The following is a 27626-nucleotide window of genomic DNA, read 5'->3' as shown; positions in this document are numbered from 1 at the left end:
GAGGTAAAGATTTTTGTTCAAGTTTGTCTTCATTGATTTGTGGACACGGATTCAAATGGCCCGCTTTGGTTGCAAACATATTTGGTGACTAAATGAAAATTAAGTAAAGATTAACCAAGCCATTGGTTCCCTTACTATTTTTGGTTTAGAAAATGGAGTCGCCACTTCATTTGAGTTTTTGCAAAGGTAAGACGGAGGAAAACCTTTTAAAATAGATTTTGGTCCAAGAGTACCATTTGAATATGGAAGGTAGACCTTTAATCTTTCTTTGAATAAGGTTTAAAAGCCTATCACCCTAAAACACCCATTCTAAGAATGGTAACCGTACTTACCTCATGTGAATGTGTGTATCTCCCATTTCGAAGTTCATTTTTTTTTTAAGAAAGATATTGAAAAATAGGGAAAAAAAAAAAATCAGGTTACAGCAGTTGCTGGTCGACTGCCTACAGAAAGCCAATTGACCGCCTGCGGCAACTTTCCCTTCCTTGTTTGGTTTTGCAAAAAGAACTTCTGGCCCTTAATCCCTTTTGAAAAGGCTTTTATGGAGTTTGTACAGAGGACTTGACCCCATGGAAACTCTACTTCTTTATGCCCTTTCAAAAATCACAAACATTTAGACAACAATAAAAAGTAAAATGAAGGAAAGAGAAGAAAAGAAGTTATGTTTTTTAAAGTTATGACGTTTTTTTAAAGTTATGAATGAGCCTACACACACAGATTGCCTACATATCTTCCATGGAGGAATCAAAACATCTGTAATACATAAAAATATTTTCAAAACTTTCATTGTCCAATAAGGACTTTGTAAAACAGCGATTTAAAATCAAGTTTAAGTTTAAGAAAGCTCATTTTTCCACCCTCAAGCCACTTTATAGGTGATTACTTTCCAAAGCCCCTTCCCCTTTTCTAACACTTTAAGGATGCATGGACACTTTATTCTCCTCTCCTTACCCCTACTTGGACATGCCCCTAATTTTCTCCCAAATGGTCTATTTATAGACCTTTCATGGGATGGAGGGAACACCATTTGAATTTCAAAAATTCAAATTCAAACTGCCAACCACCAACCATCAACTACCAACTGCCCTGTTCGTTGCTTGACATGTGGCAACTCCTAGGACGCTTGGTATACCCATATCCATTAGCCAATCACTTGTAAACAACTCAAAATTTCAAATTTTCCCTGGGCCGATTGACCGCTTTTGGGTAGCACCAAACTGAAGAAGGCAAAAAAAGCCAATTGACCACCTTATGCTGCAGTCTTTTTGTTTGTGTTTTTGACATAATTTTCATATACTCAGCTTGGCCCCTTTATTTTATTGGGTAAAAAATGACTATCGATATTATTCAAACTGAACTTATGAATTTTCTTAGACAAATGTGTGGAACTAGTGCTTTAAAATGTGAGTTAGGTGTTTTCTCAAGCACTCGAGCAAGGCAAGGAAGCCCCAAGGTGAGGCACCTTCACTAAGACTTAGGTGAGGCACCTTCACTAAGGCTTAGGTGAGGTACCTTTGTTGGCCTTATAAGGCTTAACATCCTGTTTTGATGCTAATAAACAAGTGAAACTTAACATTTTTGATTGAGTAATGATATTTCAGGATTTAAGAATGAGAATACAAAGTAAAATGATCACAAAGATGAGTCAAAGTATGGATGCAAAGATGATATCTATTAAAGCTTGAAGATCATGAGAGTGTGGATGTTAAAAGAGAATGTGCTAAAAGCTTAAAGCTTGAAGACAAGAGAGCCAAAGAAAAGCAAAGCAAGAGAGCCAAAGAAAAGCAAAGCGAGAGAGCTCAAAAGACAAGTATGAAGACTCAAGCGCCAAGAATGTCTAACGTCCTAGAAGTCTTTATGTAAGTGCTTCATATTTTAAATATCTTTTGAAATATTTTTGAAGCTCATTAGGATGCATCATAGACTTATAGACCAATTTTGTTAAACCCTTGAAAATGTTTTTGACAAAGCACATTTAAGTCTTTCAAATAACAAAAGGTTTAAAAATAAAAAATGAAAGTTTTTCATAAAATGGACTGGTCAGCCGATTGACCAGAACACACTAAGATTGGCCAGCCGGCTGACAAACACCAAGAATGAATAAACCTGCTCAGTCGACTAATAGTTTGAACTGAGATTAGTTAGTCGACTGACAAGCCCAACCGACTGATCATTTTGAACGTGGTTGAGCCAACCGACTGACAAATTAATGGAACTTATTTCTGACAGACAGAAAGGCCTCAATCACCTGTCCAGTCGACTGACTTTATGAAATTAACTACCCAGTCGCCCATCCAGCCGACTGACTCCACGAGAATTTGAATTTTAAACTTCAACGGGAAAATTTTAAAAATTAGTTTTTCAAATGTGAATGTTATAAAAACTTGGTGGACACTCCAAGTAACTTGGGGAACAAGGAAACTAATTATAAAAAGTCTATAAATACTACCTTAATCCCAAGGAATTATCAACCAAGCAATCACACAACATTATTGTATTCAAACTCTCAATCTCTCTCAAAGTTCTCTATTGCTCATACTCTTGCTGGGAGAATTCATCTGAATTGCTTTTAAATCACAAGCCTACGGTTCTAATACTGAATTTTCTCAATCACTAAAGAACCCTTAGTGATCTCTTTACTTGAGCTTCAATTCTATTTCATCTTGATATTTAAATTCTTGAAGTACATAGTGCCGAATTTGTACTAATCTGCTCTGTTTTGAGAGTGTTCTTGTATGCAGTGTTTACTTCATATTTTTTGTAGTTCTTGGACGATTCGAGGTGTTCAGATTGTTGACCAAGCGTGGGGTATCGCTTGGAGAGGTGCAGCTCTAGCCTAATTGAAAGAGTGACCGAGTGAGGGGTATCACTTGGAGAGGCGGGCTCTAGCTTATTGAAGGAGTGTGTAACGGTTTTGTTCCGCTCAGAAAGGAACTGGTTTAGTGAATCCTTTGGTGGTTTGCCAAAGGCGAGGACGTAGGCTGGGGATAAGCCAAACCTCGTAAAAACCCGGTGTCACTCTCTTTCCTTTACTCTCTTTATTTTCAGCATACATAAACTATGTGGATGATTTAATTTCTTAATCATAAATACTACGTAATTTGGAAATTAAGTAAACTTAAGTTTAATTTTGATTTGGGATTGTAGAAATCGAAAGGGAGTACGTTGGTTGATCAATACTTTGCGGAAACCTCAAAGGGAGTACGTTGATTGGTTAACACCCAAAGACAAATTAACCAAGAGTTTATTTAAATTCTGAGTTGATGGGAATTTGAGTTGTGGCTTGCATTGAAGAATCAATTTCATTCTTTACAGGGCTTGCATAAAATTTCATATACAAAAGCTGAAAGCTGAATATTAAGTTTTGTGGATTGAACACTTTGATTGTTGAATGGTTGGTTGATTGTTTAAGTTTTATTTACTTGTGTTGTATTGGTTACTTTGTTGATATATGGTTGTGGATTGAATATTGTTTTAAGTATTTGTTGTATTAGATAAATCAACAAGAAGTCAAGAATATAGTAAAAGAATTAAAAGAGGTTAAGGATTCTTGAAAAGAATTAAAAGAAATTTTTTAAACCCAATTCACCCTCCCTCTTGGGACTACACCTTAGTTTTCAACCTTCATTAAGGTGCCACCTAGGTAAATGACTTGTGTAAGGAATCTAAGGATTGATCTTGTGAGATGACTCTAGGGATTGAGGTGTGTGCCTCGCTAAATTTTCACAGCTTGTATTAAAATAACCTTGAATAAGATATCCAAAGCTATTGGAAGATGGCTTTTTTTGTCAAATGAATTTGCAAAACAAAAAGAAGAAGGCTCATTTAAAGAACTGTTTATTCATTGAAGGGGTGTTAATGTTGGAGTGACAATGGTAAAATTCATTCAATTTTAGTTTTGCTCTATGAAATCATGACCCTAGCTGCCTCTTTGTTGCATTTTATAGTGGCTTTATTTTGTAAAATTTGTCCACAAACAATAAAGAAAGTCCAGTGTATTCCTCATGCTTACCATGTTTCATTTTTCTATTCCTGTTCCATATACTATTCCAACTCATTCTAGGTAACATTGTCTCAAGCGATGAATTGAACAATCCATTAATTGGTTAGAAAATAATTTTTATTTATAGATGTGTTTTGAACAAGGACAAAATGAATTTAGGTGTCACTTGCCTTAAGGGATATGCCAGCACATGGAGGAATGTTAACCAAATAGGAATCATGATAGGCTCGCCAAGGCTTGGGTCCTCAACTACCAAAAATATAATTTATAAAACCTAACTAATCCCAAGTTCTGTAGAAAGTGAGAAAGTCGGGTATCGATCCACAGGGACTAAAAGTGTAGTTATCAACCGTTTTCAATCTAGTTTACTATAGCTTTATGTAAAATAAAGTAAAAAGAAGAGATTTTGATATGTTTTTCTAACAATCTATTGAAAGCATGTAAATTTTACTTTAACTCTACTCCTACAAAGCAGTATCCAGTTCATGAATCCGACTTAGACTGTTGTGTGTGTAAACTACACTCGGTCAGCTATACGTATTAGGCTAAACGGTGAAAGAAGCCGTTCGAGGGAATAGGGTAGCAAGGGTGCACCAATCGTCCGGAGCACGATCGTGAACCAGAGTATACCCTATCTCAGCGATCACAAAAACCTCTTTGGTGTCCATAACCTACTACGTATATCTTATTGAGTCGATAGTAGTGCTATCCTATCCTTAAGACTTCATCACCATCCAAACATTAAAGGTGCATGAAAGTAAAAACATGGTATTGAAATCAAAGCAAGTAAAGTGCAAGGTATTTAAATGAAAACATATAAAGGAAAGCAAGTAAGAGATGGCTTCAATTGCAAACTTAATAGTCTGTCACTAACAATCAAGCATACAACTAAGAACCAAGATAGGAATTTAAATGAAAAGCATGTAAATCTAATCTACTGTGGCTCTCAATGACGGTTTAGGTTTGTCACTAACCCAAAAGAGGCCATAGAGGAACCCTAAGAACATATTCGGAGCTAATATTTATACCCATTAGGGCGTACAAGGTTTGAATTTCAAAATAGGAAAGTTTGCAGCAAATCTTGCGCAGAAGATCATCACTGTCGACCAAGTCGCGCCCATGCTTTCCCTTGGTCCCACCTTGGTTGAGGCTCGCGGGAAATCAGGAATTTGAACTTCAACATCGTCGACTTAGTCACGCCAATGGGTGTTGATGGTCGAGCTGCTAGTTGAGACTTGCAGTATCTCAATCTTTAGTTCAGCTCAGGAACTCGACTTGGTCGCCCCTCAAGGTCTCCCTGGTCGAGCAGTTGGTTGAGATTCTTAGTTTCTCCGACTCAGTAGGCTTTAGTATCTTGACCTGGTCGCCCCTGAGGATCACTTGGTCGATCACTTGTTCGAACCTTGCTGCATTTCTTCTTCAGTCTGAACCTTTGAGTCTACATCTTGTGACTTGGTCGCTCCTTGTGTTGTTGGTTGCACCACATGGTCGAATAGAGTCTTTTCTCCTCTGATGTGTGTTGAGGCTCTAGGAGCTTGGCTGAGCATCTGATTTAGGCTTTGTGCATTCCAATTACTCTCTTGGCTTCTCGTAATGCTTAACTCCTCGGTTTTAACCTATATTTCCTAAAACACAAATAAACCTTGCATAATTCCGAACTATGTTAACAAAGGGCATTTACAAGATAAAGGAAGACAAGGTAATTGGGGGCCTAAAATAGTGCATTTTAGGGACTCATCAAATCATTTGGAGAGATTGGTGTCAAGGTGGGACAAAATGAAACAGGTGATGGTTCAGAAATTTGTTCCCATTAATCATGGTTGGGAAATGTCTTCTTGATTGTTCTCATTCAACTTGAGAAGGAAGTGGAAACCTGTACGTGCAAATTCGTCATGAAATGGCAGCTTGAAGAGAGATTGCAACATTTTATTGTCCATGTCATTGGTGTATTGTGCTATGGTATCTAGATGAAACTGAACAACTATCTCTATTAAGTCCATTTATCAAGATGCTCATATGCCAAGAGTGTTGGGAAGATTTATGAAGTAGTTGGAGGAGGTTTATGGATTGCCTTGAGCCTAAACCATTGACAGCTCTTGAGCAGTTTAATCTTATTGAACTAAAGGGTGACAATGGCTGTTTTCTAAGAGCAAGCACTTTTTTTAATGGTGGAGGAAGGGCGACTTTATCATGAGATTTATTTGCATCCCAATGATTTTTTGTAATTTATTTTCTTCTATTTTATTAAAAATCATCATTGGTGCTAGATGTTATTATTCGCTTTATCATCACATCACAAATAATGATCTATAATATATACTACTATCTATAATAAGCTTATTTTTTGTTCGGTAAACATTATATAATTATAACCGTACATCGAATGTAAGAAAAGGGAAAAAAAAAAGAAAAAAGAAAAATTGATAGATTGTTGACTTCGGAAAGGGAATGGTGAGGTTCAAGCTCCACTCAATTACAAGGTTTGTTGACAATATAATGACTGTTGTAAATCGTAAAATCGAGCAAATAGAAATGCATGAAATAAGAACAAAAAGGAGAACTAGTCTGTTGAGGCGTGCAATTCACTGCCCCTACCCCATAGGGTAGATTTTGCCCCTCTGAATTGAAGCTGAAGGCTCTTGGTGACCATGTTGATGATATGACAACCCTTGACGATGATAGTGTGCACTCACTAGCCAAGGAGTCGGGAACAAATTTGGCATTGGTTATCCCAGGAAAACAAACTTAGGCAAACAAAGAAATGCAGTAGGACGAAGGTCATAGTCTAGATTTATATTGTTTTTTCCTGGAGCGTTCTTATGTGCTGGAGGGGGGGGGTGATGTTGCTAGTTGCAAATTGCGGAAAGATGGACTGACTAAGCAGCCTTTATCATTTAGAAAACTTTAAGATGTTTTAATTTTTAAAATTTAAATTAAATTATTATTATTTTTTTGGGTTTTTAAGGGTGTTTTCAATTTGGAAACTTGATTTTGGGGTTTGCTTATTTATGTTGGTGTAATCAATTTTACATTCAGTTTTGCAATTGGAATGAAAACTGAGAATTAGGGACACTAGCAATTTGGTTTTCGGACGTGTTGGCTGTCATTATGTCCTTTACTGTGTGGTCTCTCTCTGCTCACATCTCTCTCAGAAAGATTTTTCCAAACGTGTTGTTAGTGGTTACTTTAGTTATTTAGTATTATTGCTGTGTGTTATTGTTGTGTTAATAAGTGTGAGTTAGTGTGTTAGTAAGGTATTATGGTCGTTGTTATGTACACGACATATGATAAATAGAGGGAGAGTCCTATCATTATTAGTAGGTCTCCAATTTACAAAATACTCCCAACGTGGTATCAAAGCATGTTTCTAAGCCTAAAACCTAAGTTCCACATCCAACTTTAAATGAAGCTTAAAACCCTAAATCCTTTGCACACCTACCACCACTGTGGGCCATAAAACCAGTCATTGGAAGACAGCATTTGCTGGAAACTCCTGGATGTCAACATGAAAACCCCTTTAGATCTTGCTAAACCAACACCATAAACACCCACAGACACTGTCGATCTACCAACCTGTGAAATCCCATGACTTGAACTGTCATCATGCGCCAGCCAAAGGATGGCAGTGTCGAACCCAGATGCTGTGGCGCTCAACAACCATGTTTTTGGTTGATCCTATGTATTAATGAGTTTTTCTTGAAGGATTTTTGTCCAAAGATCTCACCTTAAACTTGTTTATCTGCAGCATGCCAACACTCCAAGAATGATTGTGGGGAGGCTGTTTGTCAGTGTTTATTGAGTTCATTGGAACCTGAACCGTGGTTGTATGTGTTGAGATGGAGTCCATGAATCCCAATAGTTTCTTGTTTGTTTTGTGTTTGTGATTTGCCCTTGGGTCGAGGTTTTGTGTGTTGGGATTGAGTCCATGAATCCCAAGAGTGTGTTTCCTTCATCAGTCACTTGGTTAGCCAAGTAAGCACATGCTATATTTCAGAGGAGTATTTAAGGTTCCATGTAAGGCATGCCATGTAAGGCATCCCAACATGCATCTCATCACATTGCACCTTTTGCCTAGAAAGGTAATCCTACAACCTCTTTGTCATCTAGTTTGTCTCCCAGTAGTCCTTGGGTCATTGCTTCTGCTGCTAGTAACCCTGTGGCAGGGGTAACCAACTTTTTTTTTTTTCTACCTTGTATATTTTGAAAACTTACCTCGAGTTTCCTAAGATTTTGATCTTCTTATTGCTGTGAGGAAAGGTAAATGCACATGTACCAATATCCAATCTCTAATTTCATTTGTTATGATTTTTTGTGATCCTTATATTTCTATTTTGTAGTGCATAATACTTGGTCATTTACTATGCAACTAAGTCTGTCTCTGAATCCTTATCCGTTTTGGGTAAAGGACTCCAATGGTTGAAGCGATGTGTGCATTGCGGGATAATGACACTTAGGAATTGGTAATTCTTCATGCTGGTAGGTCTATGATTGGTTGTCGCTGGTGTATACTCTAAGGCCAATCCTGATGGTTCTGTGGTTCTTTTGAAGGCTTGCCTTGTAGCTAAGGATATACTTAGGCCATGGTTTGGATTATTCTAACTCATTCTCTTTGATTGTCTCAGTTTATTTGTTCATCTTCTTAGCCATGACATGGCTAACCTCTGCATGTATGTATAGAATGCTTTCCTACATGGTGATCTTTAGGAGGAGATTTGTATAGAGTAACATGGGTTGCTAAAGGATTACTTAGGCATGGGTTTGTTCAACATGGTTTGGTTTGTTAGTGCCATAGTAGTTGAGTTTGGTCTTCAATGGTTCACAGTAAATCACTTTGCAATCTATTGCCATATTGCATCTAGTATGATTTTGCTCATTTTGTATGTGGATAACGTTGTGATTACTGGTGATGATGATCAAGGTATCTAGAGGCTGAAGCATTTTCTATAGACCAAGTTTCAAACCAAATATTTGGTGGTGTTGAAATACTTCTTGGGTATGGAAGTACCCAGATCTTGTATGACATTTCATTATAGAGAAAATGAGATTGGGATGTTGGTTTCCAAACTTGTCTACACCCATGGATCCTAACAGAAAATTAGTGCTAGATGTGGGTGATTTGTTGGTTGACCTTGGACGATACCAGATGCTTGTTGGGGAAAGTTGAACCATCTCATAGTCACTTGACCATATGTATCTTTCACGACAAATATTCTGAGCTAGTTTCTCAATTCTCCAGGAACCACTGGGGTGCAGTCATTATATACACCAATGACAGAAATATTGTGTATGTCTTGTAACTGTAAAATAACAGTTGTATGAAACAAATTTAGTTAAGAAAAATGAAATTTATAAACTAGTCAAGTATATTTAATTAGACAAATAAAATAATTTTAACATAAATGGTCAAATAAAATGTTGTTTCTAATATGTAAGTTTAATTTTTTATATAATTTCATAAGCTCTTTTTAATATTCTTTAGTTTCAATAAAAAAATAAGATAGATTAAGAGAGAAATTTCACTTTGCATTTAAATCTCATATTTGAATTTCAAGGAAATTTCATCCTATAGTTAAAATTCTGTCCAGTTCCATTGAAATTTCAAGACCTTGATAAATTTTGGATGTTTCGTTGAAATCTCAATGGAGATTTTGTATGATGGAAGACTGTGATTTCAATTTTCTGGTTGATGGAAAGCAGAAATTTGGATGATTTTGTGGAAATTTAAGGCTATGAGTATATTTGGAAGAGATTCCTATGTTTCAGGATGAAGTGATTAGTTTAGATGAAAACATTCAAGCAATTAGGGAGCAAGGGAATGATATCGAAGGGTTTGGTATATTACCAACGCCCATATTTCCTAAGATGGAGGCTAATGAAAGAGATAATGAGGTTGTAGATCTTGTAGATCAGATGGGCTTGAGATTGACTGCTTTTTGAGCTCATGAAATTAGGTTGGGCTGTTGTAAGAATAAGAAGAAAAGGGTCAAATTGAGTTGGATAATTTGAAGTGGTCCATAGATTACTATCAGAAGGGCTTCAAGAATGGCTTCTCGGATAAGCTGTCTTAGTTCTTTGGTTTGCTCCTGTTTTTAGTTTTTAGTCGTGAGAACTTCTTGCCCCATTTTAGCATGTTTTTTTTTTTTTTTTTATCTTAATAACATTTTTGCTATAAAAATTTATACCATTCCCTTTATAGTATTATAGTTTTTAAATAATAAAAGAATGTATATTAAGAAAGGTTGAGAAGAAATATGACCAATTATATTATATTACATTCTCCCATTGTATGTTTTTGTTTATAGTTGTGAAAAGATACCATTATCCGTATTGCTATATTAATATAAACAGAGTTTGTTTCTATTTTATTTTTGCAAGCAGTTAGCTATCATTTGTTCGTGATGTAGTACTTGTGATAAGACAATATTTTCCCTTTGGCCATTGGATTACTCAAAACCGGTTGCGTAGGGCTTTGACTGTGCCCTTGTTGCCAAATTCATGTTTAAGCTCACCATGTCTTTATTGCCAAATTCATGTTTAAGCTTCTCCTGGATTGTTATTAATAATTAATTTGTGTTTAATGTAGTGTAATGAATATTGAAAGCTCAATTTGGCCCACAAACTAATGATAAAAAATTCCCCCTCAATATTCATTTACTTGGAGGCCAAAGTAACTCCAAAAATTAAGGCTTTTATTTGGTTGGTTATGCTTAATAAAATCAATACCGATAACTTGCTTTAGATCAGGACACTTTTGAATGCTTTATGTCCAGACGTTTGTGTTCTTTGCTATTGGAATACTGAAACAGCATCTCATCTTTTCTGACTTTGTGATTTTGCTCGGAGGATCTGGAATTAGTTATTTGGTGTTTTGGGAGAAAATTGGGCTTGTCCGGACTCTGTGGAGGAACTGTTGACTACTTCATTTGAGGATTTTGGAAGGATGGAAATGTGGCATTTTTGCAGTGTTGTGGGGGTTATGGTTGGAGCATAATGCACGGATCTTTTCAGTGAAAAAATTGAATTGGCATCTGGTTTGGGAAAAGATTCACTGCTTGGCCTCTTTTGTGGTTTGTTAAGTTTTTTTATTATGAGGTTGTTAGCTTTCTTGAAGTTCAGCGAGTTTGGAGGAATCTTTTGAATTGATTTTTCCTCCTTTGTTGTTTTTAGTTTTTTCCTTCTGATTTGTTCTAGAATTTTGACGAGAGATGTCTCATTCGCCTCTTTGAAAATTCTGCTCCTATTAAAGATCTCTTCTTTTGCTATCCATTTTTTATTTTTTATTTTATCAGTAAAAGGAACTCTATTAACTGGGCATCAAGGGGGTGCCGACCCAGAGTACAAGCAGTCAACCACCCTGCAGGGTGTAACAGAATCAAGAATTACATTATGGTAAATTTATTAAGTCATTCACAATTTTCATGGCACCCAGAGTACAAGCAGTCAACCACCCTGCAGGGTGTCACAGAAATCAAGAATTACATTATGGTCAATTTATGAAGTCATTCACAAATTTCATTTCCAGTTCTTTAGGAATCTTGATGAAAAGAGAGGTTGATGAGCTTATTACTTTGCTGAGTGTTTTGGATTCTTTTGTTCTCGAAATAAGGAGTGATTCGGGGGTTAGATTAGGGGATTCATTAGTCTCCTTTTCTTAAAAGTCTTTGTCCCTTCATTTATTGAGATCTTCAACCCCTTGTTCTTTTCCTTTGAATAATGTCATTTGGAAGTAGTTTGCTTTTTAAGATCAGGGATTTCATTTGGACTTCAACTCTTGAGAGATGACTTGTTACAGGTAAGGAGACCCTATATAAGGCTATGAGCCCACGTATTTGCATGACGCACCTGGGTTCTAATGAGACTAATGTATATTTCTTTCTATGTTGTTGATTGGTGATACAAATTTGGCCCATCTTTTTTTTTTCTGATTTTGGTGAAAAAGGGCTATTTTTGCAAAATTTGGATGAATTCTTGTTGTTGTGGTTTTGGGAAGAGCTAAAAAGGGATGGCTTTATAGGCCTACGTGGCGGTGGTGCATGCTATTTTTTGAACTTTGCGGACCAAGAGAAATGCAAGGATTTGCAATGGCGAACTACTTCTTTCCACTTGTTGTGGGATAGATTTGTCTGACTTCTTAAGGTACTATTTTTTTGGGAATTTTGTTGTCTGACCTCCAGAGGGACCGGAGAGCAGCACTTTTTGTCTCATTTGATGAAAAACCTTTATCTTATAAAAAAATTAAGTTGCCTCAATGCGTGTTCTTCAACTTGGTAGCCACATATTAAAAAAAGGCCTTGTTAGCTCACTTAAATGATTCTTAATATGATTAATTAAAAAGCAGACAAGCATGTTATTGTGCGAGTTCGTAACTAGAATTGAGAATAACTAATAAACTGGGGAGATTCATGCTTCATATTGAAATTGGATTGCACTCCTCTGTATAGGAGTTTTTTGGGATATTTTAAGCGTCATATTTATGCAAGGTTTGGTTGGGCATATAGTGCATCTAGTTGAGCTTATTTCTTCAATATGCTGTAATTTTGTAACTGCTTGTATATTTTTGGTTGGTGTTGAAATATGTTTTAAATCTAGAGTGACCTTGCATGAGGAGATATTTAGAACATGTATATAAAATTATCAGTCTTTGACAGGTGTTGATACTGTTGGTGGCGTGAGAGTTCCTGCTGCATTTTGTGGTGTTATTGGATTCCGGCCCTCACATGGGGCTGTTTCTCACATGGGTATCATTCCTGTGTCCACGAGCCTCGACACAGTTGGTATGTGTGGGCCTTTCTTTTCATTTAAAATTTTGCTCAAGGCATGGATACATGATCAGTTGCAATTATATGACTCCAAATACATCTTGAGAAGTACTTTTTTACTTGTTTTGTTCTTGATCAATTTGAGGAGATAGTATTGATGCTTCTTGTAATTTATTCTTTTTAAAATCTTTATATGATGTGAAGTGCTCATCATTTATTGCAAGTCTGCAGTTAATTTAGTAGGATGAGGACTACTGAATGCATTTTGGCTCTCGAATTTTTTGGCTAATTCATATTGTAATTTTGTGAAAACATTTAATTATTTCTATTTTGAGATCATTTGTGGTTCCATTGCTATTTCTATACGTGAAAAATAAACAGAAAATGTTACTTTCAGGAGCCACAGTCAATTTGGTCTGATTAATTTAAGTGGGGAATGTTTTGAATTAGCTCTTTGCTTGCCCATTTTTGTTTAATTAACTTTCCACTTCAAAATTTGGTGGATTTTGGGCTCGTTTACTGTGGTCTAGAGTCTGATTTTATGCTGTAATAGCAGATGCTTCGCATTGGGGGCAATTTGGTGGTGCTATGCATGACTTTAAATCGTGGTAGCGGGTAGTGTAACGTAACGGTAATGGGTGTCACGGGAAGCGGGAGTAGCGAATGTTACATGACGGGAAGCGGGAGTAGCAAAGGTTACATAATGGGAAGCGAGTGTAATAGCCGTGAATTTTTTTCAAGCACGCACAACCTTGTGCATATTAGTGTATTTGCATGTTTTAAGCTTTTAACCCTTCTTAGAAAGAGTTTTACTGTATTTTGGATCCTTTAGTTCGACTAAGTAAGTTGTTTGGTAAGGGCAAGAAATTAACATTTGTTTTGAACCACCATTGATAGAAAAATTACGTATGTGCATATTTATACTTTTTCATTGCTCTTATGTGTGATAAATTCTTTTTTGTGCTAAATTAATCAATAAAGCCAAATACATCATACACGTCATTAATCTATTAGACATGTAAGATATATGAATAATAAAAATATACAATAAAAGTTGAAAAATATAGAACATAAATATCAAATTGCTGATGCAATCAAAATAAAATATTTTCCTAACAAGTTAGTATTTTCAAATTGTTAATTAATGCATCTCTTATGAGTATTTAGAAAATAGTAAACTTTAAATCATTATCATCCTCGTTATATTCTTTTGCTCCTCTGACCACTTAGTAGATTGAGAATGATTTATGAAGAAAGGGGGGGGGGGGGGGGGGTTGGGGGGAACAAAAGTAAGAAGAAAAAGTAAAAAATAAATGATTTTGTTTTGGCGTAACAGTACTGTAGCAGTTACGTAATGGCTGTTGCAGCCTTTATGTAATGGTCCGTAATGGCTGCTACGATAGTGATTTTTCTTCCCACCGATTTCGTGGTGTGTAACAGTATTAGGAGCCCAAGAAATTGTTACGTAACGCCATTATGTAACGGTTGTGGCCGTTATTTGAAACCATGGTGCTATGTATATGGCTGGTAGAAGAAAAAGAGATAAAGGGTGAAGGCTTCTGCCTTATGGTTGTAAGTATATCACTTCATTTTCTCTAGGATTTGGTTATACAAACTAGTTCTCAATTTGTTAATGCGACAAAGCAGCATAGTGTACTATGGATGTATAAAATTTACGGGAAAGGCGGGAGCATAGTCTTATGTGTTTTTCAATTTTCACTGAAGAAAGTTTAATTGCTCCAGGGGAAATGATATTGTAGAAATCATTCGGTTATCCCATAAAAAAAGACTAACTGGACCTTTTAAGGTTTGATTATATCCCACAACTGGTCTTTGGTCAGAAAGCAGAATAATTTAAGGCTTTGCTCATCCAGGAACAAATTGAAATGGCTTGAAATGATGATTCAAGATGGCTGTTCACTGCCAATAGTTTATATTGCGGACTTTTTTGGAGAAGTTGAGTTCTGTTTGAGTAATACTATTTCTTATTTTTTCATAGTGCTTTTATGGTTGTAGGCGTATTATGGATGTGATTTTTGTAGCTAATGCGGTGGTGGAGAATATTTGCCAGAGAAAGGGTAAGGTTTATTTTAAACAGAGCTTTGAAAAAGCTTATGGTTGGGTCTATTAGAGTTTTTAGATAGAACTTGGTAGGAAGGGTTTTGGTTCTTGGTGGAGGAATTAGATTAGGCATCTACTAACCTTGCTGCTATTGTTGAGGAAGAACCCAAAAGTCTTGATTTTCAGCTTTGAGGGGTGCTTGTTAGAGCGATCCTTAAGTCTCTTATTTATTTATTTTTGTAGCAAATGTTTTGAGTAGGTTGGTTGATAGGGCTGTTGCTAAAGGGTATTTGCAAGGTATTACTGTGGGTAGTGGAGAAGTAACTGCCTCTCATTTGCAGTTTGTTGATGATTGCATTTTCTTCCTAGTTGATCATAGGGATTTTTCGTAATACTTTTTTGATCAAAGTAGATATTTCATTAAAGAAGAGACAATGTACAAAATGGAGAATAAGAAATCCTTCTAATGCTAAAATATTAAAAAAAGAAAAAAACTACAGCTGAAATATTACAGCCTACCAATCTCACTGAATATTGAAGAAACACACTAGTCACAGTGTTGTCTATCCAGTGCCTAACCCAATAAGCTTCTGTCTATCCCTTGTTCTGCCATCAACTGATCCAACAATAAACCCTTATAAGACACACAAGCTCTGCATATCATCATTAGACTGATACAAGCTTTTCTTGTGTTTGTCCTCATTGCAATGGCTGCCTGAGTTTCTCCATCAAGTTGCAGGCATTGGAGATGATGAGTAAATACATGCACTCCTTTTTGTGTGTTGTTCGAGATGGGTTTCTGGTCAACGGGCAGTCAACAAAATTTGAATTTCCTGGGCGTTACCCTCCTGAAGCCAATCTGTTTACTTGTTTCAGAGAAGTTGGGTCGTGTCTCTCGGTAGGCCCACTTACTCCCGGCCCTATTTTTTTTTTTCAATTTTGGGCTACCAACCTATTGGGCCTCCTCCCCTCAGCCTCCTATCAAGCCCAAAGGCTTCACCCCTTTTTCTTCATGTGTTGGCCCGACCAGTGTCATGGTGTCTCAGTCATGGTTCTGAAAACTGGACTGGTGACCAACCCGGTAAAGCTACTAGGTTGGTTTGATCTGTCAAACCGGTGGTTGAATCTGTGATAATAATAATAACAATAATAATAACAACAACAAGCAGACTAATATTAAATAATAGTAATAGAAGATTCAATTCAAATAATATTTAACTGTATAACATTTTGACTAGTTCATAAGATATTTAGAAAGAGCACGAGGGACTTCAATTCGAATTAATTTTCTTTAAGTTGTATTTGAGAACACGGGTTTAAATAATACATGGATTTAGACAAAAGTAAATACAATTTTATTTTTTATTTTGTTCAAATCGACATAAATTTAAAAATAAATTTCCAAATACAAGATTAAAATAAAATAATTTATAATTTGATGAATTATATATGTGTGTGTGTGTGTGTGTATTTATGCAGGCATGCATGGATGAGGGGGTATATTGACATGGATTTCAGATAAAATACACTTGTATGGATTGTGGGGCATGGGATTTTGGAACGCATACGTGTGTACTAATGCTGTTATTTAATAGTAATGTAATTATAATAACAAGGAGACTAATATTAAATAATAGTGATAGAAGATTCAATTCAAATAAAATTTAATTGTATAACATTTTGACTAGTTCATAAGATATTTAAAAAGAGCACGAGGGACTTCAATTCGATTTAATTTTCTTTAAGTTGTATTTGAGAACACGGGTTTAAATAATACATGGATTTAAACAAAAGTAAATACAATTTTATTTTTTATTTTGTTCAAATCGCCATAGGTTTAAAATTAAATTTCCAAATACAAGATTAAAATAAAATAATTTATAATTTGATGAATTATATGTGTGTGTGTGTGTGTGTCTATTTATGCATGCATGCATGGATGAGGGGGTATATTGACATGGATTTCGGATAAAATACACTTGTATGGATTGTGGGGCATGGGATTTTGGAACACATACGTGTGTACTAATGCTGTTATTTAATAGTAATGTAATTATATGTATTACCTTTAGACATATTCTTCACGTGTTAGCCTTTGGTCCTGTGTTTCAAACCATTATTTTTTCACTCCACCTAGGTTTGTTTCCCCAAATAGTCTCCAGCTACACCACGTCTATTTAAAGCTGTACAATCTGATCAATAAATTTTATATGGCCCTAGTTCTAACACCTTTATTAGAATATATACATATATATTATTTTTTTTTGATAATATATACATAATACATTGTTATGTATGTTTTAAACTTTGTCTTGACTGCTATGCAAGTCTTTTGTTCATCACATCTACCAAGTCCCAATAATACTAATTTATTATTAGTACTTAATATATTGTCTAATTATTTTTTTTCTTGAATATTGTGCAGATCTTATTTCCCCCCATCTTCTACTAAAGCTTTTTTTGTAGTCTATGCTTCTCTCAGAGTCTTAAGCGGCCAAACTAGAGCATGCGGTCTCCTTCCCCCCTCCCCCCCTCTACCTCACACACACATTAATCCATGAGTTGCAATGTTGCAGTCACCAGAGTCCAGTCTTATCACAGAACTAGTTGTGCTAGGAAGTGAATCAAAATTTGCCAAATATGATGAGATGCTGCTAAGTGTCAACTTTGCAAACTTGCTGCTTCTCTCTCTCTCTCTCTGCTTTATTTATTTTATTTATTTATTTATTTTTTCCCTCATCTAAGTATCCAAAAAAATCAAATCTGGGGAAAAATGAAGAACACCTTAGTACCCTTGTTCTATCAGGTTTTTCTGGGTTTGGCCGGGCTTTGACTTTGTTCTAAATGAGATAAGAACTGGCCTGTAGGGAACTGGGTCAAGGTTTAACTGGTTTGACTGGCCAGTTTATCTGTTTATTTATTTAGATATTGAAGACAAATGGTGCCAATTCCTTTGCTGGTAAGTGTCAACCTCAGTGTGGAGAAGATCGTGGGATCAATTCTATGCAACAAATCTCCTTTTGATTCATTTATGAGGGGCCAGGTCAACCTGGGGAACTCATCGCATCTGATAAAGTTAAGCTGGGTTGTCTGAGTGACTGAATCTAGCTGGGTTGACGCTGGTTCTTTAAATTTCTGGTTTTAAGCCATTACTGGACCAGTAAAGGGATTGGTTCCGGTCCAACCGGGTCGGACCAGTCGATCCAGTCCAGGTTTAAAAGCCATGGTCTTGGTTTACCTTTGGCATCCCTGCCCCTCAGCAAGTCCAACCTTAGGCTGCGATTTTTTGCCTTGGCCGACGATCACCCAAAGGTGGAGCCTCCAATGTCGGGGTTTTTGGCAGATAAGCTGGCGATCATCCCTATTGAGTAGCCCCAGCTTCAAGTTGCAGGTTTTGGACTGGGTTCTCAGCAAAATGAACCTGGTGAGCAAGGTGATTGGGGTTTCTTTTGAAGGCTTTGATGGGAGAGCTTTGTGTCTCTTTGAGGAAATTAAGAAAAAGGGAAGAGATAGAGGGAAATTTGTTGAGAAAAAGCCACAAGGAAGCAACCTGAAGAAAGGCATGAGCAGGGAGTTGAGGAGGCTGTAATGTCCATATAACTATGACAAATTAGAAAGAGTTACAGAAATGGGAGTGACTGTTAGCAGCGGGACTGTTGGGAACTTATGCTGAAGAAAATAATCTCTTGGAACGTGGACGGGCTAAATGATAAAAACCAAAAGAGCTCTTATAAGGTTTTTTTTTCAATGATTGGAAAAGGATGTTATCTGTTTTCAGGAAACTAAACTGCTGGTTTATGAATAGCTTATGGGGGTTTAAAAAGCTACAAATGAATTGCATTAAATGCTGCAGGCACAGCAGGAGGTGTTCTCATCATGTGGAATGATTTGACTGTGGAATTGTTAGATCATTCCATCAATTACTTCTTGGTGTTTTGCCTGTTCCAGGCTTTGGATGACATTTTTTTGTGCATTTTCAGGGGGGGGTCTATGGTCCAAGTGAAGGTTCTTCCAGGCCTCTCTTATGGAATGAGCTTATGGATTCAAGATAAAAGGGAGGCCCCTTGGGTTATTGGGGAGACTTCAATTTGGTTTTATATCCTCACGAAAGGTGTGGGAGATCCTCTGACTCTTCCAGCATGCAGGAGTTTCATGACTTCGTGAATGATTTTGCCCTCATTGACCTTCACCTCATTAGAGGCTCTTTTATGTGGTCAAATTCAAGAGTCTCCCTCACACTCAAGGATTGACAGATTGCTCTTTTCCTTTGATTGAGAGGGACATTTTCTGAAAGCTACACAATCCTTACTCCCTTGGCCCATTTAAGCTCACTTTCCCATATTACTTGACAAGGGAGGAATCAGGTGGGAGCCAGCCCCCTTCCGTTTTGAGAACATGTGGCTTAATCACGAAGGTTTTGCTGATCTAGCTAATAATTGGTGGTATGACATGCAGGTTGAAGGGAAGGCCAATTTTGTGGCCGCCTCAAAATTAAAAATGCTGAAAGAGAAACTGAAGTGTTAAAACAAAAATATATTTGGCAATATCACTCTGAAGGAAGAATGAGACCCTGAATGACATAAAGGAGTTGGATGACCAGGAGTTTGGAGGGAGCCTGAATGCTGAGAATAGATCCAAAAGAGTTTCTCTAAAAAAACTCCTAGCCGAAGTCATCACTTCGGAGGAAATAGCAAGGAGAAAAAAATTTAGGGCCCTTTGATTGAAGGCAGGGACAGGAACACTAGTTTTTTCCACTGAGCTGGTGATGCGCTTCATAGATACAATTTGTTGACAAAAGTTGTAATTGAGGGTGAGATCCTTGTGGAGGAGGAAAATATGAAAAGGGAATTTGCAATTTCTGCATAAATCTGTACACTGAGTGGGAATCTTGAAGACCAACTGTAAGTGGTACCTCTTTCGAAAGGCTGAATTTCTCCATGGCTTGGTGGCTCGAGAGACTTTTTGAGGAAGAGGAAATTGTAATAGCTCTCAAGAGCTGCAATCGCGACAAAGCCCGAGGACTTGATGGCTTTTGCATGCATTCTTCCAAAGGAACTAGGACATGCTCAGACAAGACATCATTGGAGTCTTCAAAGGCTTCCACAGTTTAGGCAGATTTGTGTCTAGCATTAATTTAACTTTTGTCTCCTTGATCCCTAAAAGAGTGAGGGCTTTAAGCATCAAAGATTTTTGTCTTGTTAGCCTTGTTGGTAGATTGTATAAGCTTCTCTCTAGCAGCAGGCTCAAATTGGCAATTTCAGAAGTTGTTGGGAAGCACCACCATGCTTTTGTTGGAGGCAGACTGATCATGGATGCTGCCCTTATTGCGAATGGTGTTGTGCTCAAATCAGGCTATGCTTGCTTATTTTTTTTTTTCCATTTTGTCTATTTTTTTTTTGCTGGTTGTTTGCTTGAATACACTTGTTATGTTATGTTTCTCCTTTTAACTCTTCATTTTGTTTAACTCATAATTTGTTTCTTTCAGGATGGTTCGCTAGAGATCCAAATACATTGCACCGTGTTGGCCATGTGCTACTGCAGCTTCCATTTGCAGTTCAACGTACTCCTAAGCATTTTATTGTTGCTGACGATTGTTTTCAAGTACTAAAGATTTCCGTTGATAGGGTTGCTCAGGTGGTGATTAAATCTGTCGAGATGCTATTTGGGAGTACGTTATGCTTTCTATTTGCTCAAGTTGTTCAAAATTCTCTCTTTTCAACAATTTTTTTTGAATTTTTTTTTTTGCTTTCCTATTGTGACAATCTCTGTCTAATTTTTCAATACCTCTTCCATAGGACAAGTTTTGAAACACGAAAATCTCGAACGTTATCTGATCAATAAAGTTCCAAGCTTGAAAGCATTTCATGACAAGAAAACAAATGGTGAATTGAAGAGTTCTTCACTAAAATTGCTTGCAAATGCTGCACGGTTTCTTCACTGGTGAGTTTTCTAAGTTGTTGGAGAATCATCACATGACAAACCTGAGGATTTTCTTTAATTGATGTAGATCTCTTACTACTTATTTCTGCTTGTGTTTTTCTTTCTGTTTCTCTTTTTTCTGTTCTTTGTTTAGTAGATGATTTTTTTGTGGGTTTTAGAAATCATGCAGCCGTAGGTTATGGGGCTCAGTTCTCTCTTTTCTTCTCTTTATTTTGGTCCACCTTTTTTTTGGGGGGGGGGGGGGGGGGGGTTGTGGGGCATTATTTTCTAAAAGCAGTCATCACACTTAATGCCAAGGGCTCTTGGAGCCTATGCATGTTGGCATGCACTTGAGCAAAATGAAGCAAATAAATATTTGAGAAAAGTTGAGTCTATAATAGTTTATATTGAAAGTGTTTAAAATATAATAGGAAAGGAACTAGTGAATGGTAATAGAAATTTTTGAGTACCCAAAGCAAAAGGAAGGTTGTGCTCAAGAAAGAGGAAACACATTACAAGAGAAAAAAATCAGCGAAGTTACTGGTTACAATCTTACTTTTCTTATATTATACTATTTATCCCTTTTTTTGAAAAGAAAGAGAGATTGATTTGAGCAAAGGAGGCTAAAATCAGCGAGAGATGCTTTTTTGTGCCTACAGCTCCCAAGCTAGTTGCTTGCTTCTTGTGCCATGTGTATGTCAATGTGTGTTGCCTTGTTATGAGCCGAGCTTGTTTAGGGCCTTATGCTTGCCTGTGACCACTTGTCTCATGTGTTTGGGATGATTTTCATCATGTAAATACTAGTGTAAGGTTATTTTTTAGAGAGAGCTTTTCCCTAGGCAAAAAAAGGGAGTATGATTCCTCGATCATATTGATGTTTCCTAGTGTCACAGTGAGAATAGTATAGAAAGCTCTTTAGGGGAGGGTGAGTGTTCATCAGTTTGTAAAACTCACTAGCTATTGTAAACATGTTTAGCCTACTTGCCTCCCTTGCTGGGTTCACATTGTTAATGAAGGTGTTGATTAATGAATCATGTTGCTTCAATGTTAACTACTTGCATGCCATTACTTTCATAAATTGCTTACTGCTTTTGCTTATACTTCTTTGAATGACTATGAAAGTGTTCTGTTGGTGAATCGTGGTAAACGCTATGTTGGCCAAGAGTGCTTTAGCTAGTGCCGCACAGTCCTTCACAAAGGTGTGAAACATTTGGCCAGTGACACCTGGTATCAGAGCTTGGTTCATTGCTATGTGAATTCAGTTGCCTATGTTATAGGATTGGTAAAGCTTTGGTAAATGACCATGCTGACCAATGCCTAGAGAATTTATGTGCTAGAAGCACAAGCTGAGACAGCAACCAACAATGTGGTCGAAGAGATGACTTGACTTACTGAATGTGTTGTTGATTTGGATGGATTACAAATACATCAACAAAGTTCGATGGTGGAAATGTTAGAGGACTTTCATCATGCTATAGAGTAGGGGTGTACAAAAATTACTAAAAAATCGAAAACCGGACCGAAACACATCTAGGTTCGGTCTTTCGGTTTGCGGTTTTGGTTTGAAAAATAAAAAAAGTTCAGTTTCGGTAATTTTTGTACATCCCTTGTTGTACTTAATAAGCACAGCAACATCCACAAACTATATATCACACCACAATTCAATAGATGTTGCTGAAGATGTCGCCATTACTATTCTCAGCTTTCTTCATTCTCTCCCTACTTTGTTCCCTTGCTTCGACCTTGGACTCACGCTCTTCTACATAGTGGATCTGGGAAATGTTCTAAGCGCGGAGGGAATGTACCCGACTGGGCAGACAATGGATAATAAAGATTATGCGGCGGTGGTTTTGAAGGTGGTGGGTGGGAAGAGTGTAATATTGTTGTGCAACAAGGACAAGGCAGGCGATGTGCAACTTTACGAGATTGATATCTGTGTCGACCATGCCTTGTCGAGGGATGCCTACGCCGATTGATCGAAGCCTATTTCGGCGTTTTTAAGTCTCTTTGCCCCGACAACTTTCGGTTGACCAAGGCTGCCATTGTCTCTTCTGATTCCCCCGACCATGCTGAGTTATGAAGTTGGAATACTTCCTTTTTCAATCCCAGGAAAGTCACAAGCACTGCTGCTCACTTGCTCAAAATGCCTCACTTTTCTCATCCCACATCAGTTGCACATGTGAAGAGAATTAGTTTCCCTTCTTATAGATACCAACTTCACCCCTCCCTCCTCTTTAGCCTTCAATTTTATAAGGTAGGTCCATGTCTTCGGTATGGGCTGCGGCCTACAAGCCCATGCAGGCTAAAGGCTGAGTTTGTTATAATTTAAATTTAAAATTTTAAAAAATCGAAGTTTAACCAAACCAAACCAAAAAATCGGCGGTTCACAGTTTGGTATTGGTTTGTGAAATTTTAAAACCAAAATTTTGGTTCGTTGTTCGGTTTTGTTAATAATCGAAAACCAAATTAAATCTGATTACAGCCCTACTATAGAGACCTTGCAAGCTCCGATAGTAGGATCTAATGAATGTGATGGTTCTTGCTATGGAAAACTCTAGCATTATAAGGTTAGCAAGACCAAGGTACCAACAAGGCATATGGGCGTGCCCATGATGCCAAGGAGTTGGAGAATTTCTTGTTTGATATGGAGCAGTACTTTCATGCTTTGAGGACAGACTTGGAACAAGTGAAAGTGGATATTGTGACTATGTACTCGGTTGGTGACGCTAAATTGTGGTGGCATACCAAGTACGGTGAAATTGAGAATGGATGTTGTGTAGTTGATTGTTGGGAAGACTTGAAGAGAGAACTCAAGGCTCAATTCTTCCCTGAGAATGTTGAGTACAATGCTAGAAGAAAGCTAAGAGACCTCAAGCATATTGGTTCAATCAGGGAATATGTGAAATAATTTTTTGCTTTGATGTTGGATATATGGGACATATTGGAGAAGGATAAGCTGCTCTATTTTCTTGAGGGGTTGAAATCGCAGGCAAGAACCGAACTTCATTGACAAAGAGTTCAAGACTTGTCTATTGCACAAGCTGCCGTGGAATGCTTGACTGACTACGCTGGAGATAATTCCACTTTGTCCAAAGAGAGTGGCATTGATGGAAATAGTGGAAAGTCTTTCAAGAAGGGCAAACCAAAAAGTGGGGGAGCTGATAGCAAGGCATCAAATTTAAAGGAAGCTTCATTGTCTCTAGGGTCCAACACACCGAATGGAAAGGATAAAATTTCATGCTACTTATGTTGAGGTCCTCACAGAGTTACGTCCTCTCAAGTCATCACTCAATGCCTCACAAGCTTCCATCGCGGAGGGGACATTGGAGAATGATGAGGAAGAGGGGGATACCTCGAGGATGGGTGCAATGCGGCTAGTGAACGCATTGGAGAAGTAGGAAAAAGCACCGAAAGTTACACAGACGAAAGGATATTGATATTTGTGGACTTGAGGATTAACGGGAAGAGTACCTGTGCTATGCTAGATATATTGGAGCTACCCAAAACTTTGTTTCACAAGAAGAAGCAAGAAGACTCAACTTATCATTGGAGAAGGATTCAGGATGCATGAAAGCGGTGAATTCTGTAGGCCAACCTACTCTAGGAGTACCCAAGCAAGTCATTGTGAAGCTTGGGCAATGAGTTGGACATGCGAATTTCATAGCTGTGCCATTGGATGACTTCCAAGTCATTTTGGTAATGAAATTCTTAAGGGAGACTAAGGCAGTGCCGATGCCTTTTGCTAGGTCTCCGTGTTTGATGGGAGACCACCCTTGCATAGTGCAAGCCATTGCAAAGAAGAGAGACAATGAAAAGTTCCTTTCAGCCATGCAACTCAAGAAGGGATTAAGAAGGGTTGAGTAGACATATCTAGCCATGGTGGTGGTAGATGAAGAAGTAGGCCACGATTTCGATGGAAATTTTGATGGTCTCAATTTACGGAAATTTCGATGGAAATTTCAATTTTGATTTCGATTTAAAGAAATTACAGAAATTTATAGTAAATGATGGAAATTTACAATAAAACTTTAGGAAATATTAGACTAGATGATTATGCTTAATATGGTATCAAAATACATTAAAAAAAAAATGCATATATGACAAGTTTTTAATGTGTAGGATATTAAACTGCATATCGCGAAACAAACTATGAACTGAAGAACATTCAAATGGTTATAAAGTTTTGAAGCTATTCCTTTAATGATTTAAGGCAACAAATTATCATTTAAACAACTACATTTTCAATAAAAATTATACATTTAATGATCTAATACCACATGGACTTTCTTGGTGGCTCAAAGTCATCTCTCCTATCCCTATCATTAGGATTTCAAGATGACATATATTGTTTACAATAATCACTCCATGTCATATAATTTCCAAAATATTGAGTATAGGTGTACATGTGTTGTTCATACTCTTCCATCGTCATCTGGTTCATGGTAGTTTCTACTCGGCCAGAAGATTTTTGTGTACTAGGATGTCTTCTTGCAGGTTCTACTTGTTGTGTATGTCCATAGGATTGTTTTGCATTTGCATACTGGTCATACCCATATTCTTGGCCTGTTTGTCCATACCCATAGGCATGTGGTTGCCAATTTCCATATTGTTGTGCCTGCTCATTTGCATATGAAAACGGTTGGCCATATGTAGATTGTGAGGAGCAATTCTGTGTAGATTCATAACCAGTATAACTATTAGAGTCATGCTCTGTTCCTATACTCATAGATTCCATACTAAGGGAAAAGATATCCTCTTCTATTTGATGCATCTTCCCCTTTCCCTTTCTACAACTGTACTATCTATCAACTGGACGTGTTTCTCTTTGTGGACCCTCATCTCCTAGTTGGGAAGGACATGTATATTCCACTTCTGGTCTATAAACTTGCCATCCTTCATTTCCTCTATAGTCCCCACCATCACCACCTTGCCCACTGCTACTGTCGGGGTTAGATCTGTCATCACTAGCATCATTGTCGTCATTATCATCATCAACACCAGAGGGCATAGTGGATGAAGTTCCATATCTAGACCCAAGATTCATTTGTGAATCATCACTACTAGATATTACTTCTTCTACCATCACCTGATTAACATCAATGCCAAAGTCATCTCGTGCATGCTTGGCCCTTTGTGGATGGGGACTTCCGTCTCGTTCATCAAGATGGAATGGCCTAATCCACTGAAAAAGTGGATACTCATCCTCATCACCCAATTCAACTGATATGTCAAGAAGGTCCAGGGGATCTTGTTCAACCACTTTGTCCATTTGGCTTCCATATCTCTTATTCGAAGCTTCATGTTGTAATAACAAAAAGCAAGCTGCTAAAGTCCGGCGTAGGCTAGTCTATTTCTTTGCTTTGTGTGAATTAGTGCAAATGTGCTCCAATTTCGTTCACAAGTTGATGAAATGCGATTTGAACCAAAATACGCAATGCTAGCTTTCTTAGGATTGGAGCACTTGATCCATACATCATCCACCAATCAGCTGTGCAAGATATTTAAGAACACAAGTTAGTACTTAGTAGATTGTACTTGAAGTTTGTAACTTTGTATTGTACATTTATATATAAATACTTACCTGGTGCCATGGTTGCCCTAGCTGCTTTAGCAACTGCTTCTCCAATGCTTCTTTTAGCATCTCTAAATAGAATAATCTAAAAAAAAATTGTTATTGAATAATTAAACATGGATTAAGACTTATTTTAGTTAAATTTATTTTAAAAATATACCTCATTTCCAATTTGATCTAGACCCGAGGAATGTGGCTCAAGGGTGTTAAAAACTTTGTGAACTACATCAAGAAAATAAGGATCTTCCCCAACACCTTCTTTGTATTGACATTTTGGATTTAAAAAATAAGCTGTCAATCAAATAAAGTAAAATATAAATTTGTAATAAGTATTTTGATATATGAATTTCTTGAAATTTATAAATATTTTATACCTGCTGCATGAAGAGGATGTTCAAGGATTCTTTCCCTCCAGTCATTGATTACTTTGAGAACCCATCTTGCACTTCTTGCACCTACTTCAATGGCCTCTTCATCACCCTTATTGCTTCAAACACAACTGCTAATGTTGGCCACACTTCACTATCGACTATATGCAATACTCGATATATAGGCTCATAAATGTTACAAACTTTTGCCACTATCCCAAAATTGATGGTTAAGAACTGTGCTTTCAATATCTCTACCCATTTTTGTTCGACTAAGAGCATGCTCAGTCCGTTCATCAGATGTGAATAGAGATTTTAAACCTACTTTTTTTTTTGTAGGCTATCAAGGGCAATGTAGTTTGTAGCAAATCGTGTGGCCGTTGGACGCACAATATCCCCTTGACAGTGCTCCCTCATTTTAGCAAGCAACCATCCATGATTATATATAAAATTAGTGATCTGTCCCTGCAAGATCACTATGCTTATTGCCTCTCTTTTTCCAATTTCTTAAAAAATGAGATCAATACAATGGGTGGTGCAAGGAGTCCAATACAAGTTGAATTTTTTCATTAATTTTAGACATGCTTTCTTGTAGGTATTGCCATTATTGGTCACCACTTGGACAACATGTTGCTTTCGTACCTCTTGCACAACATGTTTTAATAAGGAATATATGTATTCATGGTCTTTTATTTTGTCAGAATCATCTACCGACTTTAGAAAAATTGTGCTTCCTTTCGAGTAAACCATGAAATTTATGATGGATAATTTTGTGGGGTTTGTCCATCCATCACACATTACAGTGCAGTCATACGTGACCCACTTTTTCTTCACTTCTTCTACATGGCCTTCCATTTCTTTTACCTCTAAATCAAGGTATTTTGTTTTGATTTCATAGGGTGTCAGTGGATCGATTCCTATTCCAGCTAATTGGCAACCCCATA

At 37.1% G+C, this 27626-nt stretch overlaps 1 protein-coding gene across 1 annotated transcript in view; it reads left to right on the top strand.

Annotated features, from left to right (window-relative positions):
* The window catches only part of LOC131146370 (translocon at the outer membrane of chloroplasts 64), a 66554-nt gene that overhangs the window by 5593 nt on the left and 33335 nt on the right, over positions 1 to 27626 (top strand). The window contains exons 4-6 of the mRNA XM_058095951.1: positions 12652 to 12777; positions 20309 to 20491; positions 20619 to 20763. Coding sequence (XP_057951934.1) covers positions 12652 to 12777; positions 20309 to 20491; positions 20619 to 20763 — 454 coding nt within the window. The remainder of the gene's footprint in view (positions 1 to 12651; positions 12778 to 20308; positions 20492 to 20618; positions 20764 to 27626) is intronic.

This window comes from Malania oleifera, chromosome 13 (assembly GCF_029873635.1).
Source record: "Malania oleifera isolate guangnan ecotype guangnan chromosome 13, ASM2987363v1, whole genome shotgun sequence".
Classification (NCBI taxonomy): domain Eukaryota; kingdom Viridiplantae; phylum Streptophyta; class Magnoliopsida; order Santalales; family Ximeniaceae; genus Malania; species Malania oleifera.
This window is presented reverse-complemented; position numbering and strand designations above follow the sequence as displayed.